Source organism: Ostrea edulis, chromosome 5 (genome assembly GCF_947568905.1).
Source record: "Ostrea edulis chromosome 5, xbOstEdul1.1, whole genome shotgun sequence".
Classification (NCBI taxonomy): domain Eukaryota; kingdom Metazoa; phylum Mollusca; class Bivalvia; order Ostreida; family Ostreidae; genus Ostrea; species Ostrea edulis.
In genome coordinates, this window is record NC_079168.1 from 53,740,487 (window position 1) to 53,764,830 (window position 24,344).

Here is a 24,344-nt window from a genome sequence, read left to right on the forward strand (position 1 = left end):
AAAGATAGAAGTAAAGAGTAAGAAGATAGAGGGAAAAGTTACTCTGGCTGCTGAACAAATACATAAAATAATGGGAAATAATTGCCAACATAGGTGATGTTGTTTTCTTTACCCTGTGCACAATCTAAAAGTCTGAACATTTTGGTATCAAAATCAGTAGAAATATATATTCATGCACAAATTATGTTGATGTAATGTAGCATCTATGCCTATAATATACTTATACACAATGTAATATAAAATCCTTCATTCAGTTTTTTAAACAATTTCCATTTCTCCTCAAATAGTTCTATACAACTCTTCTTAAGAGCTATGTGTCTTTCAATATGATATACATTTATCCAGATATTCTTAAATTTTACTAAAAGCAGTGGACTTTCTTTACATCGAGAAGAATATATATAATGTTTCAAATGAAAATTTATGATATTAATCAATTCATTCTCTGAACAGCCAAGTAAAAATGTTTTCTTATCTGTGACAATATCAAATGTAAAAGATTCAAAAAACCAATTATAAACAATACTTAAAAAATTCTGCACTTTTTCACACTCATATAGAATATGTTATAGTGTTTCTTTTTCTCTAACACAAAAACTGCACGTCATGATTGATTATTCTAATTTTTTTCAAAAAAGTATTTGTAGTTAATATTCTTTGGTTTATTCTATATTGTAACCACTGTATTTTTCTGTCATTTGTAAATTTAAAAACATTTAGATTAATTTTTTTCCATTCCTGGTCTGTAATTGTAAATTTTTTGTTCCATTTCTTTTGACCTGTTGGTGTTTCACCACTGTAATTGAAAATCTTGTATATTTTCTTATTTCCAGCATTAGCAAAGACAAATGGTAAAATATGTAATGGCATTATAGGTTCATCTTCTTTGCTCAAATGATTAAGAGTAACATTTTTACAATGTTTCTTAACTGCTTGTAATACACTAAAAAATTCTAAAAAGTTTGTATGCACCCCAACATAAATATTTGTAAATTGATCATATGATGAAAATGTTCCATTCTCATTTATCAATGAGTTTACCAAAAAAAATTTCATTTTCATACCATGATTTTAAAAAAAATAGGTTTATTATCTACTTGTATATTGTCATTATACCATATTACACTTTTACACATTTCTTTAGTAGCATTGTTTTTATCAAAACATATGCAGAGTTTTTTCCAGGATTTAAAAACATCCATCCAGAAATGATTGTTAAAGGTTTTAATGTTTTTTAATGCAAAGTTTGGTCCTAATTTAATTATTTTGTAAATATCTATGCTTGCTCCTAAAATCTTCTGCCACTTTGGTGTACTTGTAGTTTGTAACAGTTTTTTGATCCATGAAATTTTCATACTTGCATCAAAGTTTTCAATATCTACCATTTTTAAACCGCCATCTATGTATTCTTGAGTAACTACTTTTTTTTTTAAATCTTAGCCTTTTTTAAATTCTTGTAGTTTAATAGAAAAAGTTACCATAGAATGATCTGACCTGTAACTTGCTTCAACATAACAATCATGGACACTATTAAACAAGGAATTTGACACTAAAAACTAACCTAACCTCGCTAAATTTGTAGGATTCTTATGTCTCCATGTGTATCGCTGCCTTTCTGGATGCAATTCTCTAAAAATGTCTAAAATATCTAACTCCTCCATGGCTTCTATCATAGTTCTCCTCGCATTAGGATTGTTTATAGTATTTTCTTTGTAATGCTTACAGTCTAACTTTGGATTCATAACAAAATTAAAGTCACCACAAAAAATGTAATCGTCATTTTCAAAATCCTTTGCTTTTTCTACAACATTTTTAAAAAAATCCGGTGAATCTCTATTTGGCCCATATAAATTCACCAATGTTAATCTTTTATCTTCAATTGTCACATCTAATATAATAAAATTACCATTGATGTCTTTTTTTTTCTCTATGTAAAGTAAAATTAAATGAATAATTAAAAAGAATTGCAGTACCTCTTGCATTTGTTGCAAATGAACTGAAAAAACATTTGTCATAACCCCATTCTTGTTTTACAATATTATGAAGATCTTCAACAAAGTGGGTATCTTGTAAACAATATATATCATACTTTTTTGTTTTTAATAATTTCAAGACATCTCTCCTTTTTTCTTGACTACATAATCCTTGGCAATTTACTGACACAAATTTTATCTCATCCATTGACATTTAAAATACATCTACCATGACTAAATTTTTTTTAAAGGAAATTCAGTCAGAGTAAGAAAGAGCAAATAGTAAATAAGAAAGAGCAAAATACAAAAGTGACAAAAAACATTGTTCATAAACTTTAAAATTATGTGTTGTTTTAAACATGGCAATATTGTGGTGTATATATATGAAAAACCACTTACCGACAAAAAGGCTCATTTGTTTAAATATGTACATGCAATCCAATCATTTGGGAAAGTCAAGCCCGATTCTAAATTTTAGATATTGAGCCCCCTTGTCAGTATACATGTTTTATATATATAGGACAAGAACTAATGTATAACGTTGCATTAAGTAGAATGTAATGATTATAAATTATGAGTATAAAATCATATAAGTAAATATTACAAAGTTTTTCATCAGTTCCTGTGGCCATATATATATTTTATAGGGAGTCTTTGTGCATATGTGGTCGCCTCTCAAAGAGCCACACAGAAGGTGTAAATGTTACTGTATAAAAAGTTTGTTTAGTTCACATGTTTGAGAAGCACATTACCTTCTCTTATCTGATTCCTCCTGAATGCGTTGTTCAACATTGTCAAATAGATCGATTTTCAACTGGAGTCCTGATTTTGTTCTCCCATACACACAGGTGTTGTAATACCATGCCGATTCCATCTTTTCATTTTCACGAATGTTCTTCATCAGATCCAGATTTCGTTTTGTAACGTCATCTGCGAATCGAACACTGTTCTTCAGGTTTTTCTTCTGTCTCATTATCTTTTGTTTCACTTCAGCAGATGCAAAGCGCACAATGATGGGGTTATCTCGAAGATTTGGGGTTTTTGATGGAATCCTATGGATTGCTGAGATGTCCATGGGATCAAGTTGCAAATTAAGGTCACATTTTGCAAGGTTCACCAGGTCCTGTCGAAGATCCTGTCTTGATGTTGTCTTTAGGTTGAAGATTTTAATGTTGTTCTTTCTAGAATACTGTTCAATGAAATTGGCAGCCTTTATTGCTTCCTGGGAAGTTGCCTTATTTGTATTCACTTCTCTTTTTAGTTTCTGATTCGTATCTCTCACTAATTTGAGTTCCTTTGCTAAGCTATCATTTTCCATCTCTAGTGCCTGTATTTTATTCTGATAGTCCTCTCTCAGATCTTCTATCCTTCTATCCACTTTTTCATGCAATCTTTTTTCAAATGTTGTAAGTACTCCTTTCACAATATCTGTAACCAATGACTTTAACTCATCTTTCCATACTAATGATTCCCTCAAAGAACCAATGTCTTTTTTCGTTGGAAGGTCAAGTAATTGGCTTTTTATAGAGACCAATTCTTCTATAAGGTGTCCTGAGTCAAAATTTGTTTCACTTATGCTGGACACATCAGAGAGGGCATGCTTGACTGATTTCTCACTGACCTGTGTTGTTGAGGTTTTTCTTGAAGAGTGAGTACTTCTAACACTTCCTGACTGTGTGACTGTTGTTTTTTCTTTCCCTCCAGGCATAACTCAAGATTTGGATAAAATAATATTAGAAAATCCCTTAAATGCACCTTTTTTTCCTCAAAGTTTGAATTTCCAATTGGATAAAGCTGAAGACTAAACCTTCTCAATCTCCTAACACTAGAAACATTGAATTTTGGAATCACAGAAACTCCCTTTTTCACCACATTATATCACCCAGCAAGTTTACTCTGTTGACTGCTCGGCGGCCATATTTAATCCAAATATGAAAATGAAAATAGTTCTAAAACCTTATTGCACATATACAGGACACCACCAATCGTCTATCAACATGATTTAACTACTGCGTAAAATGAAAGAGGAGTTCTGGGAACTAGGTTTTTGTACAAAAACGTTTTTCGACCCACATTTTGTCCCCAGGGTAAAATTGAAGCTCCCCAGAGTGAAAATTCAATTTCCGAAACTTGATTACACTTCTACAGGACAGCACCAGTCATCTTCCACAAGATTGATTGATTACTCTTTAAATAAGAGAGGAGTTTGGGTAGGAAGAAAATGTGACAGACGGACAAACAGACGGAGGGACGGACCAGGCTAAGGCCAAAAGATATCTATGTTTACAGTCACCCGACCGTATGGGATATGCTACGCAGGTGACCGTTAAGGTCTGTGGGTCTCTTGTTAATGAAAGGTGTTGTAATTTAGATTGTCGATATATTAGAGGACTCTCTACCGATCTGTGTGGTTAAAATCACCTAACAACACGAGCAAGCATGTGTTGTAAATTTTGAATAGATGGTCAAAATCACTTTTTTCAACGCGCATACACGTCCCCATAATTTTGATTGGATGATGCTTAAACGTAGAATTTTATACCATTTGATTTATTGATTTTACATCGGCAAACTTGGGTACCCTATATTTAGAGATCTATACCTTTACTTTTCAATAGTAAATTCGAACCCAAGTGATACAATTGCCTCTCTGACGTGTTTCGTACATATACCAATTGTTTAATGTTGTACAGTTACTCGCCAGCTGAGTAAGTTTAGGTGTCATCTGCTGAACTGTAGATCGCGGGTTGGAGTGAAGCACTGGTTAAAAAAAATTAGATTACTTTCTACGAAACTGGATTTTTTTTACTAAATAAAGAAAATTTGAAAGTTTTTGATTTCAAAATACTGTTGTACATAGCATCCACTTTTCATCCATATCAAAAATCTTTGATGTAGTATTCTTCCTTAAAAACCGAAAAATATTTAAAAGTTTGGTACTTCATCGAAAACCTCGTAGATAAAATGAATGAATTGTTTGGAAAGTACCATAAACATTTTTGATTAACAGACAAGCTTTCTTTCACCTACGCCTGTATTCTATTGTTGTTGATATGACGTCAGAGTGCACTGTTTACGTCGACTAAATGATATTTTCCGCGTTAAATGAATAGGAGGAACAAATGTTGAATGTTGTAAGATTTTAATCATCCGTTTTTTAAATGTACCGAAACATCTAAACAAGCAATTTCAAACTGTAACATCACATACTTTAAGCATCTCCTCAAATTTCAGTGGACTTAACACAAAAACCAAAGCAACTTACGGCCTCTAAGCAGGGAAGGATCTTTATCGTGCCACACCTGCTGTGACTGGGGGCCTCAGTTTTTGCGGTCTCATCCAAAGAACTGCCCCATTTAGTCGCCCTTACACCAAGCAAGAGTTACTGAGGACCTATTCTAAGACGGATTCTCACAGGAATATTAGAATGAGTATATATCTATCTTCTCATTTGTTATTTGCGACCCTGCATGACGCAAACATCCGTTAAAATACTGTCCATCTACCGTGAACCTTACGCGTATAATCTGTGCGCATGTGATATTTTGCGAATTCTAGATATATTTTCATAATATCACCCGTTGTCAAGTATTGTTTCTAGATATTATCACCCTGAAAAACGTGGTTTCTTTTAACAGATCTAGAGGGTAACAATATATTTTTCGAATTATTTCTAGACCACTCAAATTCGACTAAGTTACATGAAAGTATAATAAACATGTAAACAATCTAGTCGGCCTCCGTTTATGTAATTTTCTGCATTGTCATACATTGCGACCATGGCGCCTGGGTCAAGGATATTGGACTATAACCTATGTGAAAATAATGTCCCTGGGGTCATGATTTTAACAAACTTTAATCTGCACTATGTCAGGAAGCTTTTAGGTAAATGTAAACTTTTCTGGCTCAGTGGTTCTTGAGAAGATTTTTAAAGATTTCCCCTAAATATCCTCATATAAATCTCTGATTTCACATTGTGACCAATGACTGTAACGTCATAGTTACGTTTGTGTAGAAATAGCAATTGACTCTGATGGCGTCGATCTACATACGAAGTTCATTTGCGGTTGCGGAAATAGCCGAGTAGTTATGATTGATATAAGGTATATGTTCTGTGTGACCTTGGCCTTTACAAGATGACTTTGAGTGACCTTTGCCGGAAAGCCATTTGCCTGTTACTTATTTGTGTGATATATGATCAATAAGGAACTTTTATATGTTCTGAGTGACTTTGACCTTTCCAAAATGACTTTGAAAAAGATGGTCCTGATGTTTTTGTCGAAAGGAACATTTGTGATCAATTATGATCAGTTTCTGATGGAAGGTTTAGGATATATGAGCTTGGACGGACAGACTTGACGGCGACTCTATGCTCCCCCGAAATTTTCCGGGGGGGGGGGGCATAACAGTGAAATTTATTCTTTATATTTACATTCTAATTTAATTCCTGTCGAATTCCAAGCCGTTAAAATAGGCGTACTATATTTGTCAAGTTTCATACGCATATTGTTCACATATGCATCGCATTCATGAGGAAATGTATCTAAGGCAAAAACACTGGAAATGTACATACATGTTCAAGTTTATTCACACACAAATGTTCGGATGTGCGACCCGCGGTTCTCTTGTTTATAATTTGCAGTCAGGATTGAGCATTTTTGGTTGATACTAATTAATATAATTAGGCAGTAATAAAATTTAGAAATTCATTTAAAATTAAGGATTATCTCCCTCATGCATAGCTCTTATCCTTAGACGAATTTGGCTCCGCTTTTTTGGCACGCTGTTTTTGGCTATATTTAGCTCTAAAACTTCATAGGTATTTCGGAATTCAAACATTTCGGTTGAGCATCACTGAAGAGACATTATTTGTCGAAATGCGCATCTGGTGCATCAAAATTGGTACCGTATAAGTTTTACATCATATTGATGGTAATGATAAAATATGCAGATTCTGCACTGCATGATAAGAGTAACGTCACAATAGCCGATATCAACGACTGGTCCCAAAACCTATATCACAAATCAGACTGGTGTGCAAAAATGCATATCAAGCCGGAAATTACGCATTCACTCGTAATAATCAGTGTATCAAAGTTTTTACCATAGTAAATCAATGAAGGCAATGTATCATATATTTCTTAATCTATCTCATAGTCTTTAAAATGCAATAAATTAGCAAGCATGCAATAAAAAGAATAGTACCTAAATGTAAAATTAGCCCTCGAACCCATATATCAGATTACCCCCACCCTCTCAAAAACACTATACTGTATGTACAGTATACAAGATTTATTAATAAATATAAAAAATGTGCAGTATATGATAAATAGAATATCACAGGCTAAAATCCATATTATATGTCATATCAGCCCTCTGGCCCCATATCAACCCTCGGGCCTTTGGCCCTCAGGCTGATATGGGAGAACTCGGGCTGATATGACATACGATATGTATTTAGCATGTAATATTACTGTATATCGGCTGATATTAGCGTCGGGAATATTTAGCGGATTTTCCACTCAATACTGAATAGGTGTTTAAATCTTGGCGCTTTAATTTTTGGCGCATTTTCATTTAACTAGTGTATCATTTATAAAAATATAAATTTGGGCGCTTTCGTTTTTGGAGAAATTTCTCATTCGTCAAAAAGGCAACATTTCCGGTGCGCCAAAATTATCCGATATACGGTAATTGATTCAAGATTATTTAAAGGGATGTCACCGAATATTCGAATATTTTGAGTACCATCGACTAATTTTTTTTATTCAAATAGTCGGTAAAACATTTTTTGTCTGCAGGCTTAGTCGTATCAGGACTATTCAATCGTCTGCAGTGGATGAAATTATTTTTGTTGAAGAAAAAGTCTGTATAACACAGTTAACAATTATGTTCTTTCTAAATGATCTGTATATGTGTTGTAATGGGTGAGGGTATTCAAAATGCCATACTTTTGCATTTACCTGTAATTTGAAATAACACACTAAAACAATGAATGTATATATACAAAAATGACATGCAAATAAAAATGTACACCAAGTACTTCTTTTAATCAAATATGAATTATTGACATAGCACAAGTGAAAGTGTTGTAATATTTTAAGTCAACATGATGCTAATATTGACCCTAATATAAAGGACAACAGATGATTTTTTATCAAAACAATCAAAGATTTCACTAATCCTAGATTGAATTTTCTCACTTGACCAGTGTAAGTTATATATATGTTTAGTAAACCTACTGAGTTTGGTGAAATTATCCAGTTTGTCATACAGTTGAGTTGTCAGATTGCCGTTAATGTCTACTTTCAATAAAATATCTAAGTATGAAGCAGAAGTGGACGACTCTGTGGTGTCTTTTATTTCGAGCTCACAGGGATATATCGAATCGACATATGAATGAAAGTTATTATTGTTAATAGACAAAACGTCGTCGATATATCTAAATGTCGAAATGAAGGCCACAGCAAGAGATGTTTTCTTCTCACGTAGAAGTTTTTGAATAAATTCTGCTTTATATGAATATAGAAACAGGTCAGCTAACAAAGGAGCACAATTCGTGCCCATGGGAATTCCAACAGACTGTTGGAAGATCTGATCACAAAAGACCACGAATATATTGTCAATGAGGAACTCTAGTATATCTTTTATTTCAACTTCAGAGTACTTGTCCGTGGAATCAGAGTGGTGTTCAACAAAATACATTGAAACATTGTATTGCAATTCTCACCACTAGCTTGGTAATATGAAAGCACATACATAAAATACATATACTGTGACATTACACAATGCATGTAATTAAGAACTACACCCTACTACACAATGACATGATTACCCAAGCATAAAGATTCGACTTTGGGTGTACTAAGTGATTTGGCACGGGCAAAAATCTTTTGTTCGACGTGTGAAACATGTACTAAGGTCTGTTGCATGGCATCATTCACCTATTCAACCGTGATATTGTCTATAAAAAGGCTCTTACACAAGTTCTCACTTCATTTTATAAAAGGAGGGAAATTATTAGTTACGGTGAGGATGTAGATACTGTTCTCAATGATATTATTTTGGGATGTAGAATCTGAGAGAAATTCAAGTACATCGATCGTGTACAGCAAACTTTGACCTGATAGTGATACATTTAATGAATAGATTCAAACGGAGTTTTAAATGATTCCAAGTATAAAATACTACTACCTTTTTGAAAGAAAAAAAGAGAATACTAGTAACTTTGTTGTTACACCTTTTTCTGATACATCTTTGCCCCCTCGCTTGAGGACGAAAACTAGCTAAGACGAATGATACACAGATAAGCCCATTGGAATTAACATAATTTCTTAAGTTGAGATAAGCATGCGTAAAACACTGGCTTAATGGGATTTTTTTTATAATTCACTAAGAACAACTGCATTCACTAGATTTCCGCTAACTGTCGGAACAATTTGTAGTGAAAAAACCCGTCGCTGTTCTGACAAGTAGCAGTGAACAGGATCAAGAAGTCAGTGATGTTATGCATGGGATTGATCGTACATGTAAAATGTAACGTGCTTGAATGAACGTGATATAAGTAATTATGTGGATATATCAGCTTAGTATGTAATGCAAATCAAGAAAGATGTTTTTCTGTGTAATTTAAAATGTAACTAAATTTACATGCAATCTTTAGTTTTTTCTTGTTTGCAAGCTTTAATTAAACCAACAGTTAAATAGTTTTCTATTTAACAGTAAACCGTTTACTATTCAACGGTTTAGTATTGAATAGTTAACTATTCAACGGGTAAGTTTTGATTGAATATTCAAACTATTCAATAGCTAAACACAAATAATGACGTAAATTAAACTTCAAAGTACAATGAAAGGAATTAATTCAAGATATTCCGAATATATAGTTGGTCTTGCGTTCACCGTGCGTTCACCGTTCAAGTGGGAAAGTCGAACATTTCAGGGACAATTTGTAGCGTTTAACTAATCTAACACTTCCCTTGACTACAGAATTATCTATCTGGACTATTCTAACACTTCTTTTGACTACAGAATGTCCTTGATGGACTATTCTAACACTTCTCTTGACTACATAATTTCCTTGCTGGACTATTCTAACACTTCTCTTGACTACAGAATCTCCTTGCTGGACAATTCTAACACTTCTTTTGTCTACAGAATTTCCTTGCTGGACTATTCTAACACTTCTCTTGACTACAGAATGTCCTTGCTGGATTAATCTAGCACTTCGCTTACCTACAGAATATCCTTACTGGACTATTCTAACACTTCTCTTGACTAAAGAATTTCCTTGCTGGACTATTCTAACACTTCTCATGACTACAGAATGTCCTTGCTGAACTATTCTAACACTTCTCTTGACTACAGAATTTCCTTGCTGGACTATTCTAACACTTCTCTTGAATACAGAATTATCTATCTGGACTATTCTAACATTTCTATTGTCTACAGAATGTCCTTGCTGGACTATTCTAACACTTCTCTTACCTACAGAATTTCCTTACTGGACTATTCTAACACTTCTCTTGACTACAGAATGTCTTTGCTGGACTATTCTAACACTTCTCTTGACTATAGTATTTCCTTGCTGGACTATTCTAGCACAGCACTTCTCTTGACTAAATAATTCTCTTGCTGGACTATTCTAACACTTCTCTTGACTATAGAATGTCCTTGCTGGACTATTCTAGCACTTCTCTTGACTACAGAATGTCCTTGCTGGACTATTCGAACACTTCTCTTGACTACAGAATTTCCTTGCTGGACTATTCTAACACTTCTCTTGACTACAGAATTATCTATCTGGACTATTCTAACACTTCTCTTGACTATTCTAACACTTCTCTTGACTATTCTAACACTTCTCTTGACTACAATATTTCCTCGCTGGACTATTCTAACACTTCTCTTGACTACAGAATTATCTATCTGGACTATTCTAACACTTCTCTTGACCACAAAATTTCCTTGCTGGACTATTCTAACACTTCTCTTGAATACAGAATGTCCTTGCTGGACTATTCTAACACTTCTCTTGACTACAGAATGTCCTTGCTGGACTATTCTAACACTTCTCGTGACTATTCTAACACTTCTCTTGAATACAGAATGTCCTTGCTGGATTATTCTAACACTTCTCTTGACTACATATTTTCCTTGCTGGACTATTCGAACACTTCTCTTGACTACAGAATTTCCTTGCTGGACTATTCTAACACTTCTCGATGACAATCAGCAAGGTACACATTACCCCACACATTTTGTGTATTTGTGTCGAAAGAACCATGGGAACATTCCACAGACATAAAATCAATATATATTCCATAACCCTTCTATTTCCGATTTTGGAAATGCAAAAAGAAAGGAGACCTAACCAATATATGACCACGAAACAGCACATTTCGATTGTCAGTTTCTTTTCTGAATTGACAAAATTCCTGCAGCTGCTCTAAACTGAGTTTAACTGCTCATTCATAATGTCATTCAATATTCGAGAATGAGCCCCATTTTTCTTAGCTACGTAACACAAAACAAAAAACTGGGAATCAGAATATTCCAGAGAGTTGAGCAATGATTTTATGGGTCCTAATGCTACGACTATAATGCTTTCCTTCTAAAACATTTTGAGCAGCAGTATATCCAAGCAATTCACAGTCCATCTAAAATTTATACAAAACAGAACCTAGATACATTTCACAATGCTGATAGAAATATACATGCGTCATATTTTGCACTCTGCAAGTCCATATCACCTACAAAAAAGATTGTAATGTTGAATAGCTTCTGTTGATTTTATTTTGGACAAAGTATAAATAGCTCGAATATGACTTTCCTGGAGAACGGACTGTTGAGGAAGAGTGATAGTTAAATATAGACGCAAAAGGCATTTCATGCAAGGTGAAGATAACGAACAGTGATCAATCTCATAACTTCTACAAGCAATACAAAATAGATAGTTGGGCAAACACGGACCCCTGGACACACCAGAGGTGGGATCAGGTGCCTAGGAGGAGTAAGCATCCCCTGTTGACCGGTCACACCCGCCGTGAGCCCCATATCCTGATCAGGTAAACGGAGTTATCCGCAGTCAAATCAGTGTGCCAAGAACGGCTTAACAATCGGTATGAAACACGTCAGATAGCATTTGACCCAATGCGAGGTTGTATTGACTAAGTAGATCGTTATAACGACCATAGAATGTGCGAAATGCTGACTTCAATCGAGACTGTTGAAATCCCTGTACCATCAACTTGTTTGTCAGTAGTTTACTTCGATTTAAAAACTGACTATACCCAGAACAAGCTCTTGCATATCGAATCAGTTGAGATATATAAACACCATATGTATCTCTATTTATTTTCAGACTTGGATTATCTTCGAGGACACTGCTTTTTGTTTCTGTTTCTTTTATAGATTTGAGATGTATAAATTCACTGTAACATTCCCTATGACAGAACTCTATCAGGTATACTCAACTGCTCTATTCCGTCAATAACACCATAGTTTTTAACATCCTTAAACTTTTCACGACGTGATACCCTCTCCACTAATGTTCCGATTGACTGACTGCTTTTAACTACAAAATGTCTGTTCACATTGGACACCCATCAATGAATTACTAATACTATGCGTTGTGCAATATCAGATCATTAAAATGACACTATTATCACATGCACAATAGCACATCAAATGTTTTTAACTCGAATCACAAATTTGTAGATCACGCTTTTTTATGTTACATTGTATATGCATACCGGGTATTCTATTTATTTAAACATCCCTATTCGTGTGTATAGGTATGATTTTCAAATATGCCCCTTGACCATCTTTTGCATCCTTAGACGCACGGTGATATAAGAACAGGTCCCCGGTACTTGTCGTCAAAAGACGGGCCAAAAAACGAGAATTCAATATAACCAAGACACCTGTCATTTAGAACAATTAATCGGTAGTAACAATTTTTATGAGCTTAGATTTAATATCAAAACATTGATTTATTCATTTAATGACGTGAACAGTGCTTTGTTTTGTTTTATTTTCCGTAAAACAACTCAGAATTAAACTGTGTAAGTTAATTGTGAAATTCCCGTTCGCCATTTTGACCAATTTAACACCATTTTCACGAAGACCGGCTAATTTTTGTTCGGATACAGCATACCAGAATTAGGTTAAAAACTGTGCTGGACCAAATGATAAATATATGCGTTAAAACCTATTTCCAGCGTCCTTTCTGAAAATCAGGACTGGGCCACTCTTAGATAAGCAATAACAACACAAAACCCGAAATGTTGTATAAGTAGGACATAGAGAACATTCCGCAGTATTTAGATGGCTCTTGGCCATGGGCTACGTCTTTATTATAGATCAGTAGTCTGGGGTCATAGAATGTGATGAGATAGATACAACTTGATATGGCAGTCCAAACAGTTTCTAAAAATCTCCTTAAAAGCACGGAACATCCATAATGGTGGAGAACAAACACAAAGTCAAAAATATTTTTAAATATCCACGTGCTTATTGAGAATGCATACTGAATCATCCGTGTTATATAATGTTTCATATGTCCTTGGCACCATTGGTTGTATTCTATTTACTGCCTGGTCGACGACAATTGAAGACGTCTGATTGGCCTTTGAGCACAGCTAGGAAGCAAAAGACGATTTACTATAAATGTGAAAACAACATTTTAAAATTTATTTAACCACTGTTTTGAATGTTTGAGTTAACACATTTTTCTGAAAGTTGTTCGTCATTTTCTGACAACAGAGGATATGTGGAACAGTGTGATATATTTCACTTTCATTTCTACCATTTCACTCGTGGTACCTGCATCAGGTATGTTTTATTAATTGGTGTTTCATTTACGTTCAGTGTGCAATTTTATGTTTGTGAAAAGTTACAATTTTCCCAATGTATGCAATATATAATACCTTGTGGTTGTGTTAACGCATGCATTCTGATTAATTACCATTGCTTGTTTGTTGTCGTTTTAATTAATTAGATTTACGCTCTTAACAAAAGTTTACGCTACAACTTGCGCATGTCGTATAATTTTACTGTGTTTATCACAGTTTTAGAAGTTTTAGAAATTGCAGTATAATTCATAGGTGCTCGAGTCATGGATAATCTAAATAAAGACGATATAGCTAGAGAGAAAATACGAACTATGATCGTCACATATTTAGTTTGCACATTATATACTGGTTGAATTATTGAAAACAATTGAGGTGATGACCCCTAAACCATATATATAATCCTGCTGCATTGAGTATTCTGATGGGGAAGTGCTCCAGGGTCATCCTAACCCTCACCATTTGAATTTTTGATTGTTCAAATATCTTTAAAATGGTTGAGATTTCAACCCTTAAAGCAAATATATTCTTGTTGCACATGATGCAATGCACTGAGCACCCGGTTTTTGTTTGTTGCTTTCCACCCCATTTGCCCCTGAAGGTAAAAATAAAATTCCAACAACTTACTGCACATCAAAAGGACACCACCAATCATCTCCCAAAAGATGATTTGGCTACTGCATAATATGTAACAGGAGTGCTTGGAATGAGGTTTTTCTATAGAAAAACGTCGTTTTTAAACCTTGAATTAGCCCCCATGGTGAAAATGAAAATTCTTAAACCTCATTGCACATCTATATGTCACTACCAATTATCTTCCAAAAGAAGATTTGGCTATTGCGTCAAATATGAGTTCTGCGTTTTTTGTTGAAAAACTTTATTTAACCCCCATTTGGGCCCCAGGGTGAAAATAGTTCTAAAACCTTATTGGACATATACAGGACACCACCAATCGTCTATCAACATGATTTAACTACTGCGTAAAATGAAAGAGGAGTTCTGGGAACTAGGTTTTTGTACAAAAACGTTTTTCGACCCACATTTTGCCCCCCAGGGTAAAATTGAAGCTCCCCAGAGTGAAAATTCAATTTCCGAAAATTAATTACACTTCTACAGGACAACACCAGTCATCTTCCAAAAGATTAATTGATTACTGCTTTAAATAAGAAAGGAGTTTGGGTAAGAAGAAAATGTGACAGACGGACAAACAGACGGACGGACGGACCAGGCTAAGGCCAAAAAATATCTATGTTTACAGTCACCCGACCGTATGGGATATGATACTCAGGTGACCCTTAAGGCCTGTGGGCCTCTTGTTAATGAAAGGTAATTTAGATTGTCGATATATTAGAGGACTGCTGAACTGTAGATCGCGGGTTGGAGTGAAGCACTGGTTTAAAAAAAAATTCAGATTACTTTCTACGAAACTGCATTTTTTTTTTACTATATAAAGAAAATTTGAAAGTTTTTGATTTCAAAATACTGTTGTACATAGCATCCACTTTTCATCCATATCAAATTTCTTTGATGTAGTACTTCTCCTTAAAAACCGAAAAATATTTAAGAGTTCAGTACTTCATCGAAAACCTCGTAGATAAAATGAATGAATTGTTTGGAAAGTACCACAAACATTTTTGATTAACAGACAAGCTTTCTTTCACCTACGCCTGTATTCTAGTGTTGTTGATATGACGTCACAATGCACTGTTTACGTCGACTAAATATTTTTCGCGTTAAATGAATAGGAAGAACAAATGCTGAATGTTGTAAGATCATCTCCTCAAACTTCAGTGGACGTAACACAAAAACCAAAACAACTTATGGCCTCTAATCAGGAAGCGACCTTTATCGTGCCACACCTGCTGTGACAGGGGGCCTCAGTTTTCGCGGTCTCATCCAAAGAACTGCCCCATTTAGTCGCCCTTATACCAAGCAAGAGTTACTGAGGACCTATTCTAACACGGATTCCCACAGGAATATTAGAATGAGTATATATCTTCTCATTTGTTATTTGCGACCCTCCATGATGCAAACATCCGTTAAAATACTGTCCATCTACCGTGCACCTTACGCGCACAATCTCTGCGCATGTGATATTTTGCAAATTCTAGATATATTTTCATAATATCACCCGTTGTCAAGTATTGTTTCTAGATATTATCACCCTGAAAAACGTGGTTTCTATTAACAGATCTAGAGGGTAACAATATATTTTTCGAATTGTTTCTAGACCACTCAAATTCGACTAAGTTACATGAAAGTATAATAAACATGTAAACAATCTAGTCGGACTCCGTTTATGTAATATTCTGCATTGTCATGCATTGCGACCATAGGCGCCTGGGTCAAGGATATTGGACTATAACCTATATGTAAACAATATCCCTGGGGGTCATGATTTTAGCAAACTTTAATCTGCACTATGTCAGGAAGCTTTTATGTAAATGTAAACTTTTCTGGCTCAGTTGTTCTTCAGAAGATTTTTAAAGATTTCCCCTAAATATCCTCATATAAATCTCCGATTTCACATTGTGACCAACGACTGTAACGTCATGCTTACGTTTGTGTACAAATAGCAATTGACTCTGATGGCGTCGATCTACATACGAAGTTCATTTGCGGTGGCGGAAATAACCGAGTTGTTACGATTGATATACGGTATATATTCTGTGTGACCTTGACCTTTACAAGATGTCTTTGAGTGACCTTTGCCGGAAAGCCATTTGCCTGTTACTTATTTGTGTGATATATGATCAATATTTGTTGGAAAACTGTTGAAATAAGGAACTTTTATATGTTCTGAGTGACTGTAACCTTTCCAAAATGACTTTGAGAGACATTGGTCCTGACGTTTTTGTCGAAAGGAACATTTGTGATCAATTTCTGATGGAAGGTTTAGGATATATGAGCTTGGACGGACTGACTTGACGGCGACTCTATGCTCCCCCGAAATTTTTCGGGGGGGGGGGGGGGCGCATAACAGTGAAATTTATTCTTTATATTTACATTCTAATTTAATTCCTGTCGAATTCCAAGCCGTTAAAATAGGCGTACTATATTTGTCAAGTTTCATACGCATATCGTTCACATATGCATCGCATTCATGAGGAAATGTATCTAAAGCAAAAACACTGGAAATGTACATACATGTTCAAGTTTATTCACACGCAGATGTTCGGATGTGCGACCCGTGGTTCTCTTGTTTATAGTTTGCAGTCAGGATTAAGCATTTTTGGTGGATACTATTATAATTAGGCAGTATATTAAGATTAATACTGTAGTTACTGTTCTTCTTACAGCATATTACTGTTTATCATATACTTGGTAATGATTCTGCACTGCATGATACGAGTATCGTCACAATAGCCGATATCAACGATCGGTCCGAAAACCTATATCACAAATCAGACCGGCGAGCAAAAATGCTTATGAAGCTGGAAATTACGTATTCACTTGTAATAATCAGCGTATCAAAGTTTTTACCATAGTAAATCAAGGTAGGCAATGTATCATATATTTCTTAATCTATCTTTAAAATGCAATAAATTAGCACACATGTAGTAAAAAGAATAGTACCTAAATGTAAAATCCGCCCTCGAATCCATATATCAAATTACCCCCACCCCCTCAAAAACACTATACTGTATGTATAGTAGGTCTATACAAGATTTATTAATAAGTATAAATATTGTGCAGTATATGATAAATAGAATATTACATGCTAAAATCATTATATGTCATATGGGGCCACTCGGGCTGATATGACATACGATATGGATTATAGCATGTAATATTTTCTATATATCGGCTGATATTGGCGTCGGGAATATTTAGCGGATTTTTCTCTTAATACTGAATAGTAGCTGCAGAACTGTAGCTCTCTGAAAAAATATTTTGACGGAACAGAGAGCTGCAGTTCCACCCCTAATAAAAACCTTCGATTTACGGCGCACAAAATGCTGCGCACGGTTGAGACCTGATATCGTTGTATTCTTGTGTTGCTGTCTCATAAATTTAATATAAAAAAATTCTTAACATATTTTCTTACTATAGTTGTGTCCAAACATACCTTCAAACAGTCATTAAAGCCCCATACGACCCGAAAAATCAGAGCTTCAAATGAATTCGTGTGTTCATTGTACAAAGGAACATCGACGGAACAGTGGTTAAAAAAGTTCGAATAATCGAATATTCTTCGACTAAAGCTATCAAATAATCGACTAAGAGATTTACTCATTTTGACATCCCTAATTATTTACCATTCTAGGTCAATGCAATAGCTACATCCTACAATCAAATCAATATAAGAGGTCCTCTGGATACCAGCTTACTTCTTCAGACACAGCGATATCAGACAACTTTCTGACCGAAGGATGGTACCGCTTCCAGAGTGGAGCTGGAAATGATATTGTTAGAAGTCCTCCCTCGCTAAGTAAATGTGGTACAATTTACCCAGTGTGGCTCTTTGGTATGTTTATTCACCTAAACGTTCGTTTAAAAAACACAAGTATCCATTAAAAAAAAAGAAGTAAAACGTTCACTTACTTTTATAATAATACAGTTGAATTATTGTATTTTCCTTTTCAAACCTGTTTAAATTTATATTTCGATTTTATTGTTAACAGTTATGATGAATTATTTATATCTTTTGTGCAGGGGATTTGCCCAGCCAAGCAGATGGTGTTGTTCGCAGGAATGCATGTGTTGTTGATGTTTTAAGCAACTGTAGGTCAACCATATCCATTCAAATTGCAAACTGTGGGACCTTTAATGTGTATTATCTGAGGAAGACACCCTCTCCAGTGACCGGTTACTGTTTTGGTAAATCGTTGTCTAATATTTGGTTACTAGTTCTTTCTGATGAATCGTTTTGAAATTTGTTATTTTACTGGTTAATGTGTTGTGATGTCGCTATCATTAATATCAATTTAATGTGGTTGAAATAAGAGCAATGTACTTTTTCATATGCCCAATTTTCCATCAAATTAGTCCATTCAACGCATTAAAGAAAAGTTTATATCATGTAGGAGAGGAAGTCAAATGTCCGGACGGACAAGGATCAGAGAATGGTTTCACACCAGGCTGCCAGACACTTCCGTCCATACCTGTCTTCCCAACTGTAATCGCAGATTTAGCGACAGGTCCTGCAATTCTTCCAGATCCGTTTGGTCCATCTGTCTCGAGTTTTTTTGAGTGCTACTTTGATAGTCCATCCATCAGTCCTTGTTACTTCGACATAGCTTGGTACATAAATGGCGATGCCGTTAGAGGATTGAAAAATGTGGAATACGGAAATCTTTCTACGACTAGATTACTACCAGAACACTGGAATGATCGATATCATTTCAACATGGTGGTAAGGGACACGATGCTGTAAAGGAAATAGCAATTTACTGTTGAATTTTTAAGATCAGACAGGATAGTGGCAGGAAAAAATTATATGCCATAGAATTATTCTCACACTTGGTAAAATCTTAGTCTAGGGGATTCTGAATAGAAATATCCCGTGGGGATCCGGGTTAGAATACATATAGGTCCTCATTACACCTTGCTTGTCGTAAGAAGCGACTAAATGGGGACGGTCCTTCGGATGAGACCGCAAAAGCCGAGGCCCCGTGTCACAGAAGATGTGGCACTATAAAGATCCCTCCCTGCTCAAAGGCCGTAGGCGCTGAGCAAACCTGGAATGGTGACGTCTTCATATGAGTAAAACATTATCGAGAGGGACGTTAAACAATATACAATCAATCAAATGTTATAGCCAAAGTTACAGTTTTTCCAGAGTATGTGAAACTCCAAGGTCAAGGTGAGAAAGTCAAAATATTTGGAACCAAAAGAAAGGTCTTTTCACAAGGAATACACATGTGAAATATGAAAACCCTAACACCATTTATTCGAAAGTTTTTGTGGGCAAACAGACAGACGGACCGACCAAAAACTATATGCCCTCGAATCTTCCATTACGGGGGCATGAAAAAGTATTGAACAAGTATTGAAAGGTGTCCATATCCTATAGTCTGTTAATTTCAGAAGGAAACAAGAAACACTGGTGCAAGCATCAAATATATGGGCCAGAAATGTTTTGGGAAGTGTGCGAACTAATTAATTTCAGAAAAGGTGTTTCAAAGAATTCCCTTGTTTAATCAAAAGCTCGAGAAAATTACAACGCTACGGCTTGTAGAATCCGGAGATGAACGAACTAAGTGAAAATACTCGTTATTTATATGACATAACTATTTATTGATAGCTCAGTAATGCAACTAGTCTTATATAAGATTTTGACAAAGCTAGTTTACGCCTGTCCGATCGATCGGTACAATGTACAAAAGTACGTTTGTCGTCTTTCTCTTGTTTGTTCGACTAAGTATAACTTTTTTTTCTGTGACGTTGCATGTGAAATTTTCTGATCTTGGCAGTTTCCGTAAAGTCACATGGTAAAAATTCTTACATTTGAATAAAAGACCTCTAAATAGGATACATATTTCACAATGTAGCGCGAGTTATTTCCCCCTGAATACAAATTCATAGCACCAAAATAAGGATTTACTATATCTGATTGTAATTAAGTGCCAGTTAAGGGATTTTTCTGTAATTGATAAACGAATAATGTAACTGCAAAATAATTTTAGTCACTGATTATGCCACCCTTCAAAGAAAAGGAGTATATTGCTTTGCACCTGTCGGTTGGTCGGTCGGTAGACCATATGTTGTCCGTTTATTATCTTGAGAACCATTCACTTGATCATTATGATATTTCACATGTGGGTTTGTTATGAATGGAAGAGGACCCCTATCGATTTTTAGGTCCAAAGGTCAATTGTCAATCCACTCTGGACATAGGAAGACACTGTCCGCTCAATATCACGAGAACCCTTTGCTTGACAGACATTAAACTTGGTGCTCTGGTACACCCTTAGGAGTAAATGACCCTATTGATTTTGAGGTCACATGGTCAAAGGTCAAACCGGACATAGAAATATGACCGCTCAATGTCTAGATAACCTTTTGCTTGACAGACATTAAACTTGGTACACTGGTGCATCTCCAGAAGAAGATTACCCTATTGATTTTGAGGTCACATAGTCAAACGTCAAGGGTCAAATTGGACATAGGAATATACTGTCCGTTCAATATTTGGATAACTCTTTACTTGACAGACATCAAACATGGTACACTGGTATATCTCAAGGAGTATATGAACCCTATTGATTTTGAAGTCACCTGGTCAAAGGTCAAGGATTAAACTGGACATAGAAATATATTGTCTCCTATATTTAAAGAATCATTTCCTTGATTCACACCAAACATGGTACATTGGTAAAGCATAAGGGGTACATCTTCAGGAGAAGTTGGCCCCTATTGAATTTGAGGTCACATGGTCAAAGGTCAAGTGTCATACCAGACATAGGAATTTACTGTCTACTCAATATCTGAAGAACCCTTTGCTTGACAGACATCAAACTTGGTACACTGGTACATCTTCAGGAGAAGATGACCCCTAATGATTTTGAAATCACATGGTCAAAGGTCAAGGGTTAAACTGGACATATTAATATATTGTCTCCTATATTTTAAGAATCACTTGCTAATTGACACCAAACTTGTACACTGGTACAGTATAAGGAATAGATGACCCCGGTTGATTTTTAGGTCACATGGTCAATCCATTCTGGACATAGGAAGATATTGTCTGCTCAATAATTTGAAATGGTGATACTACTATCAATTAAATGATGTATGTGTATAGCCCTTTTCAATTTTGCACCTTGGGGGGAAATACATGTTTTACAAACATTTCTTGTTTTATTTACGTGTCCATTGTGTGATTTTTTCGCAGAGAATGTTGGGTCATGATGTAACAAATTCTGTAAATATTAGTCCGCTACTTGTTTAGATCAGGACCAAGATATCTTTAGCATATCATCAATTCCTCTTTATTAACTTTAATCAATATTTTGGACGAACAAAACATAATATGTGGAAAAGACATGTGCATCCAACGCATGTACATTACATTGGCGGATTTAGAAAGGTGTGTGTGTGTGTGGGGGGGGGGGGGGGGGTTACGGAGGTTGCAACACACAAACACGCTCCCTTTTTTTATTTTGGTCTAATAAAGAGAGTGTGAAAGAAAGAAAGAAAGAAAGAGAGATATCAGATATCAGAATATGGTAGTTATATTTTTCCGGGAACATCATTTCTGCATTGATTGTAGGATAATAAAAAAAATCTAATGTAATATATTCAAGTAGTTAGGGGAGGGGTAAAACTTCCGTAAGATTATGCCATCCGACATCGAATTTCACACACTAATCATTATTATTTTCAACATTCATTAAATTTAGTTTGAAGGGGGGGGGGGTGATGAAAACTTTGTGAATTTAGTTTTTTTGTCAGACATTGAACTTTTGATCACACCCGTTAGTAATAAACGTTGTAAATTCATTTGTCATTTTAAATTCTTTTTGAAAGAGTGTTTTTATTTGGTAGGTAGCGTATAAAACCCAATGCAGGCGATAAAAAATACAATTTGTGATAGCAACAACGTAATCCTCTTTTTCACACACACCCCCTATAACATTTTCTAGGTCCGCGCCTGGACAATGTTAATTACATGTACATGTATAGTGAATCCGTATCTAATGTAATATTCTGTTGAAATCTGGGTTAATCATGACCCCTCCCCCCTCCCCCTTCAAAGAAGAGGGGCATATTGGTTTGCACCTGTCGGTCGGTCGGTCGGTAGACCACGTGTTGTCCGCTCAATATCTTGAGAACCTTTGACTTGATGATAATGACATTTCATATGTGGGTTGGTTATGAGTAGAAGAGGACCCCTATTGTTTTTCAGGTCAAAGGTCAAGGGTCAATCTACTCTGGACATAGGAATATAATGTCCGCTCAATATCTTGAGAACCCTTTGCTTGAAAGACATCAAACTTGGCACACTGGTACATCCTAAGGAGTCGATGACCCCTATCGATTTTGAGGTCATATGGTTAAAGGTTAAGGGTCAAACTGGACATAGGAATATACTGACCATTCAATGTCTAGAGAACCCTTTGCTGGACAGACATCAAACTTGGTACACCAGTACATCTTCAGAAGAAGATGACCCCTATCGATTTTAAGGTCACGTGTTCAAAGGTCAAGAGTCAAACTGGACATAGGAATATACTGTCCGTTTAATATCTTGAGAACCCTTTGCTTGACAGACATCAAACTTATTACACTGGTATGTCTTCAGGAAAAGTAGATTTGATTTTGAAGTCACGTGGTCAAAGGTCAAGAATCAAAATTTCATTTTAATATAATGTCCTCTTAATATCTTGAAAACCCTTTGCTTGACAGACATCAAACTTAGTACACTAGTATATCTTTAGAAGAAGATGACCCCTATTGATTTTGAGGTCACATGGTCAAAGGTCAAGGGTCAAACTAAACATAGGAATATACTGTCTGCTCAGTATCTTGAGAACCCTTTTCTTGACAGACATCAAACTTGGTACACTGATACGTCTTCAGGCGAAGATGACCCCTGTTGATTTTGAGGTCACATGGTCAAAGGTCAAGGGTCACACTGGACGTAGGAATATACTGTCCGTTCAATATCTTGAAAACCCTTTGCTTGACAGACATCACACTTCGTACACTGATACGTCTTCAGGAGAAGATGACCCATATTGATTTTGAGGACACATGTTTAAAGATCAAGGGTCAAACTGGACATTGGAATATACTGTGTGCTCAATATCTTGAGAACCCTTTGCTTGACAGACACCAAACTTGGTACACTGGTACATCTTCAGGAGAAGATGACCCCTATTGATCTTGAGGTCACATGGTCAAAGGTCAAGGGTCACACTGGACGTAGGAATATATTGTCCGTTCAATATCTTGAAAACCCTTTGCTTGACAGACATCACACTTGGTACACTGATACGTCTTCAGGAGAAGATGACCCATATTGATTTTGAGGACACATGTTTAAAGATCAAGGGTCAAACTGGACATTGGAATATACTGTGTGCTCAATATCTTGAGAACCCTTTGCTTGACAGACATCAAACTTGGTACACTGGTACATCTTCAGGAGAAGATTACCCCTATTGATTTTGAGGTCAAAGGTCAAACAGGACATAGGAATATACTGTCTGTTCAATATCTTGAGAACCCTTTGCTTGATAGACATCAAACTTGGTACACTGGTACATTCTCAGAAGAAGATGATCCCTATTGATTTTGAGGTCACATGTTTAAAGATCAAGTGTTAACCTTGACATTGTAATATACTGTCAACTCAATATCTTGAGAACCCTTTGCTTGGCAGACATCAAACTTGGTACACTGGTGTATATTCAGGAGAAGATGACTCCTATTGATTTTGAGGTCACAAGGTCAAGGGTCAAACTGGACATATAATATACTGTCCACTTAATATCTTGATAAACCTTTTGCTTGACAGACATCAAACTTAGTACACTGGTACATCTTCAGGAGAAGATGACCCATATTGATT

The 24,344-nt window shown here is 35.5% G+C and overlaps 1 protein-coding gene across 1 annotated transcript in view; it reads left to right on the plus strand.

The window, feature by feature from the left end:
- Positions 1-14,810: 14,810 nt before the first annotated feature.
- LOC125649695 (uncharacterized) overlaps positions 14,811-24,344 on the plus strand; it is a 51,615-nt gene continuing 42,081 nt past the window's right edge. Inside the window, exons 1-4 of the mRNA XM_056166101.1 lie at positions 14,811-14,880; positions 18,093-18,293; positions 18,482-18,646; positions 18,853-19,181. Of these exons, the coding sequence (XP_056022076.1) occupies positions 14,811-14,880; positions 18,093-18,293; positions 18,482-18,646; positions 18,853-19,181 (765 nt within the window). The remainder of the gene's footprint in view (positions 14,881-18,092; positions 18,294-18,481; positions 18,647-18,852; positions 19,182-24,344) is intronic.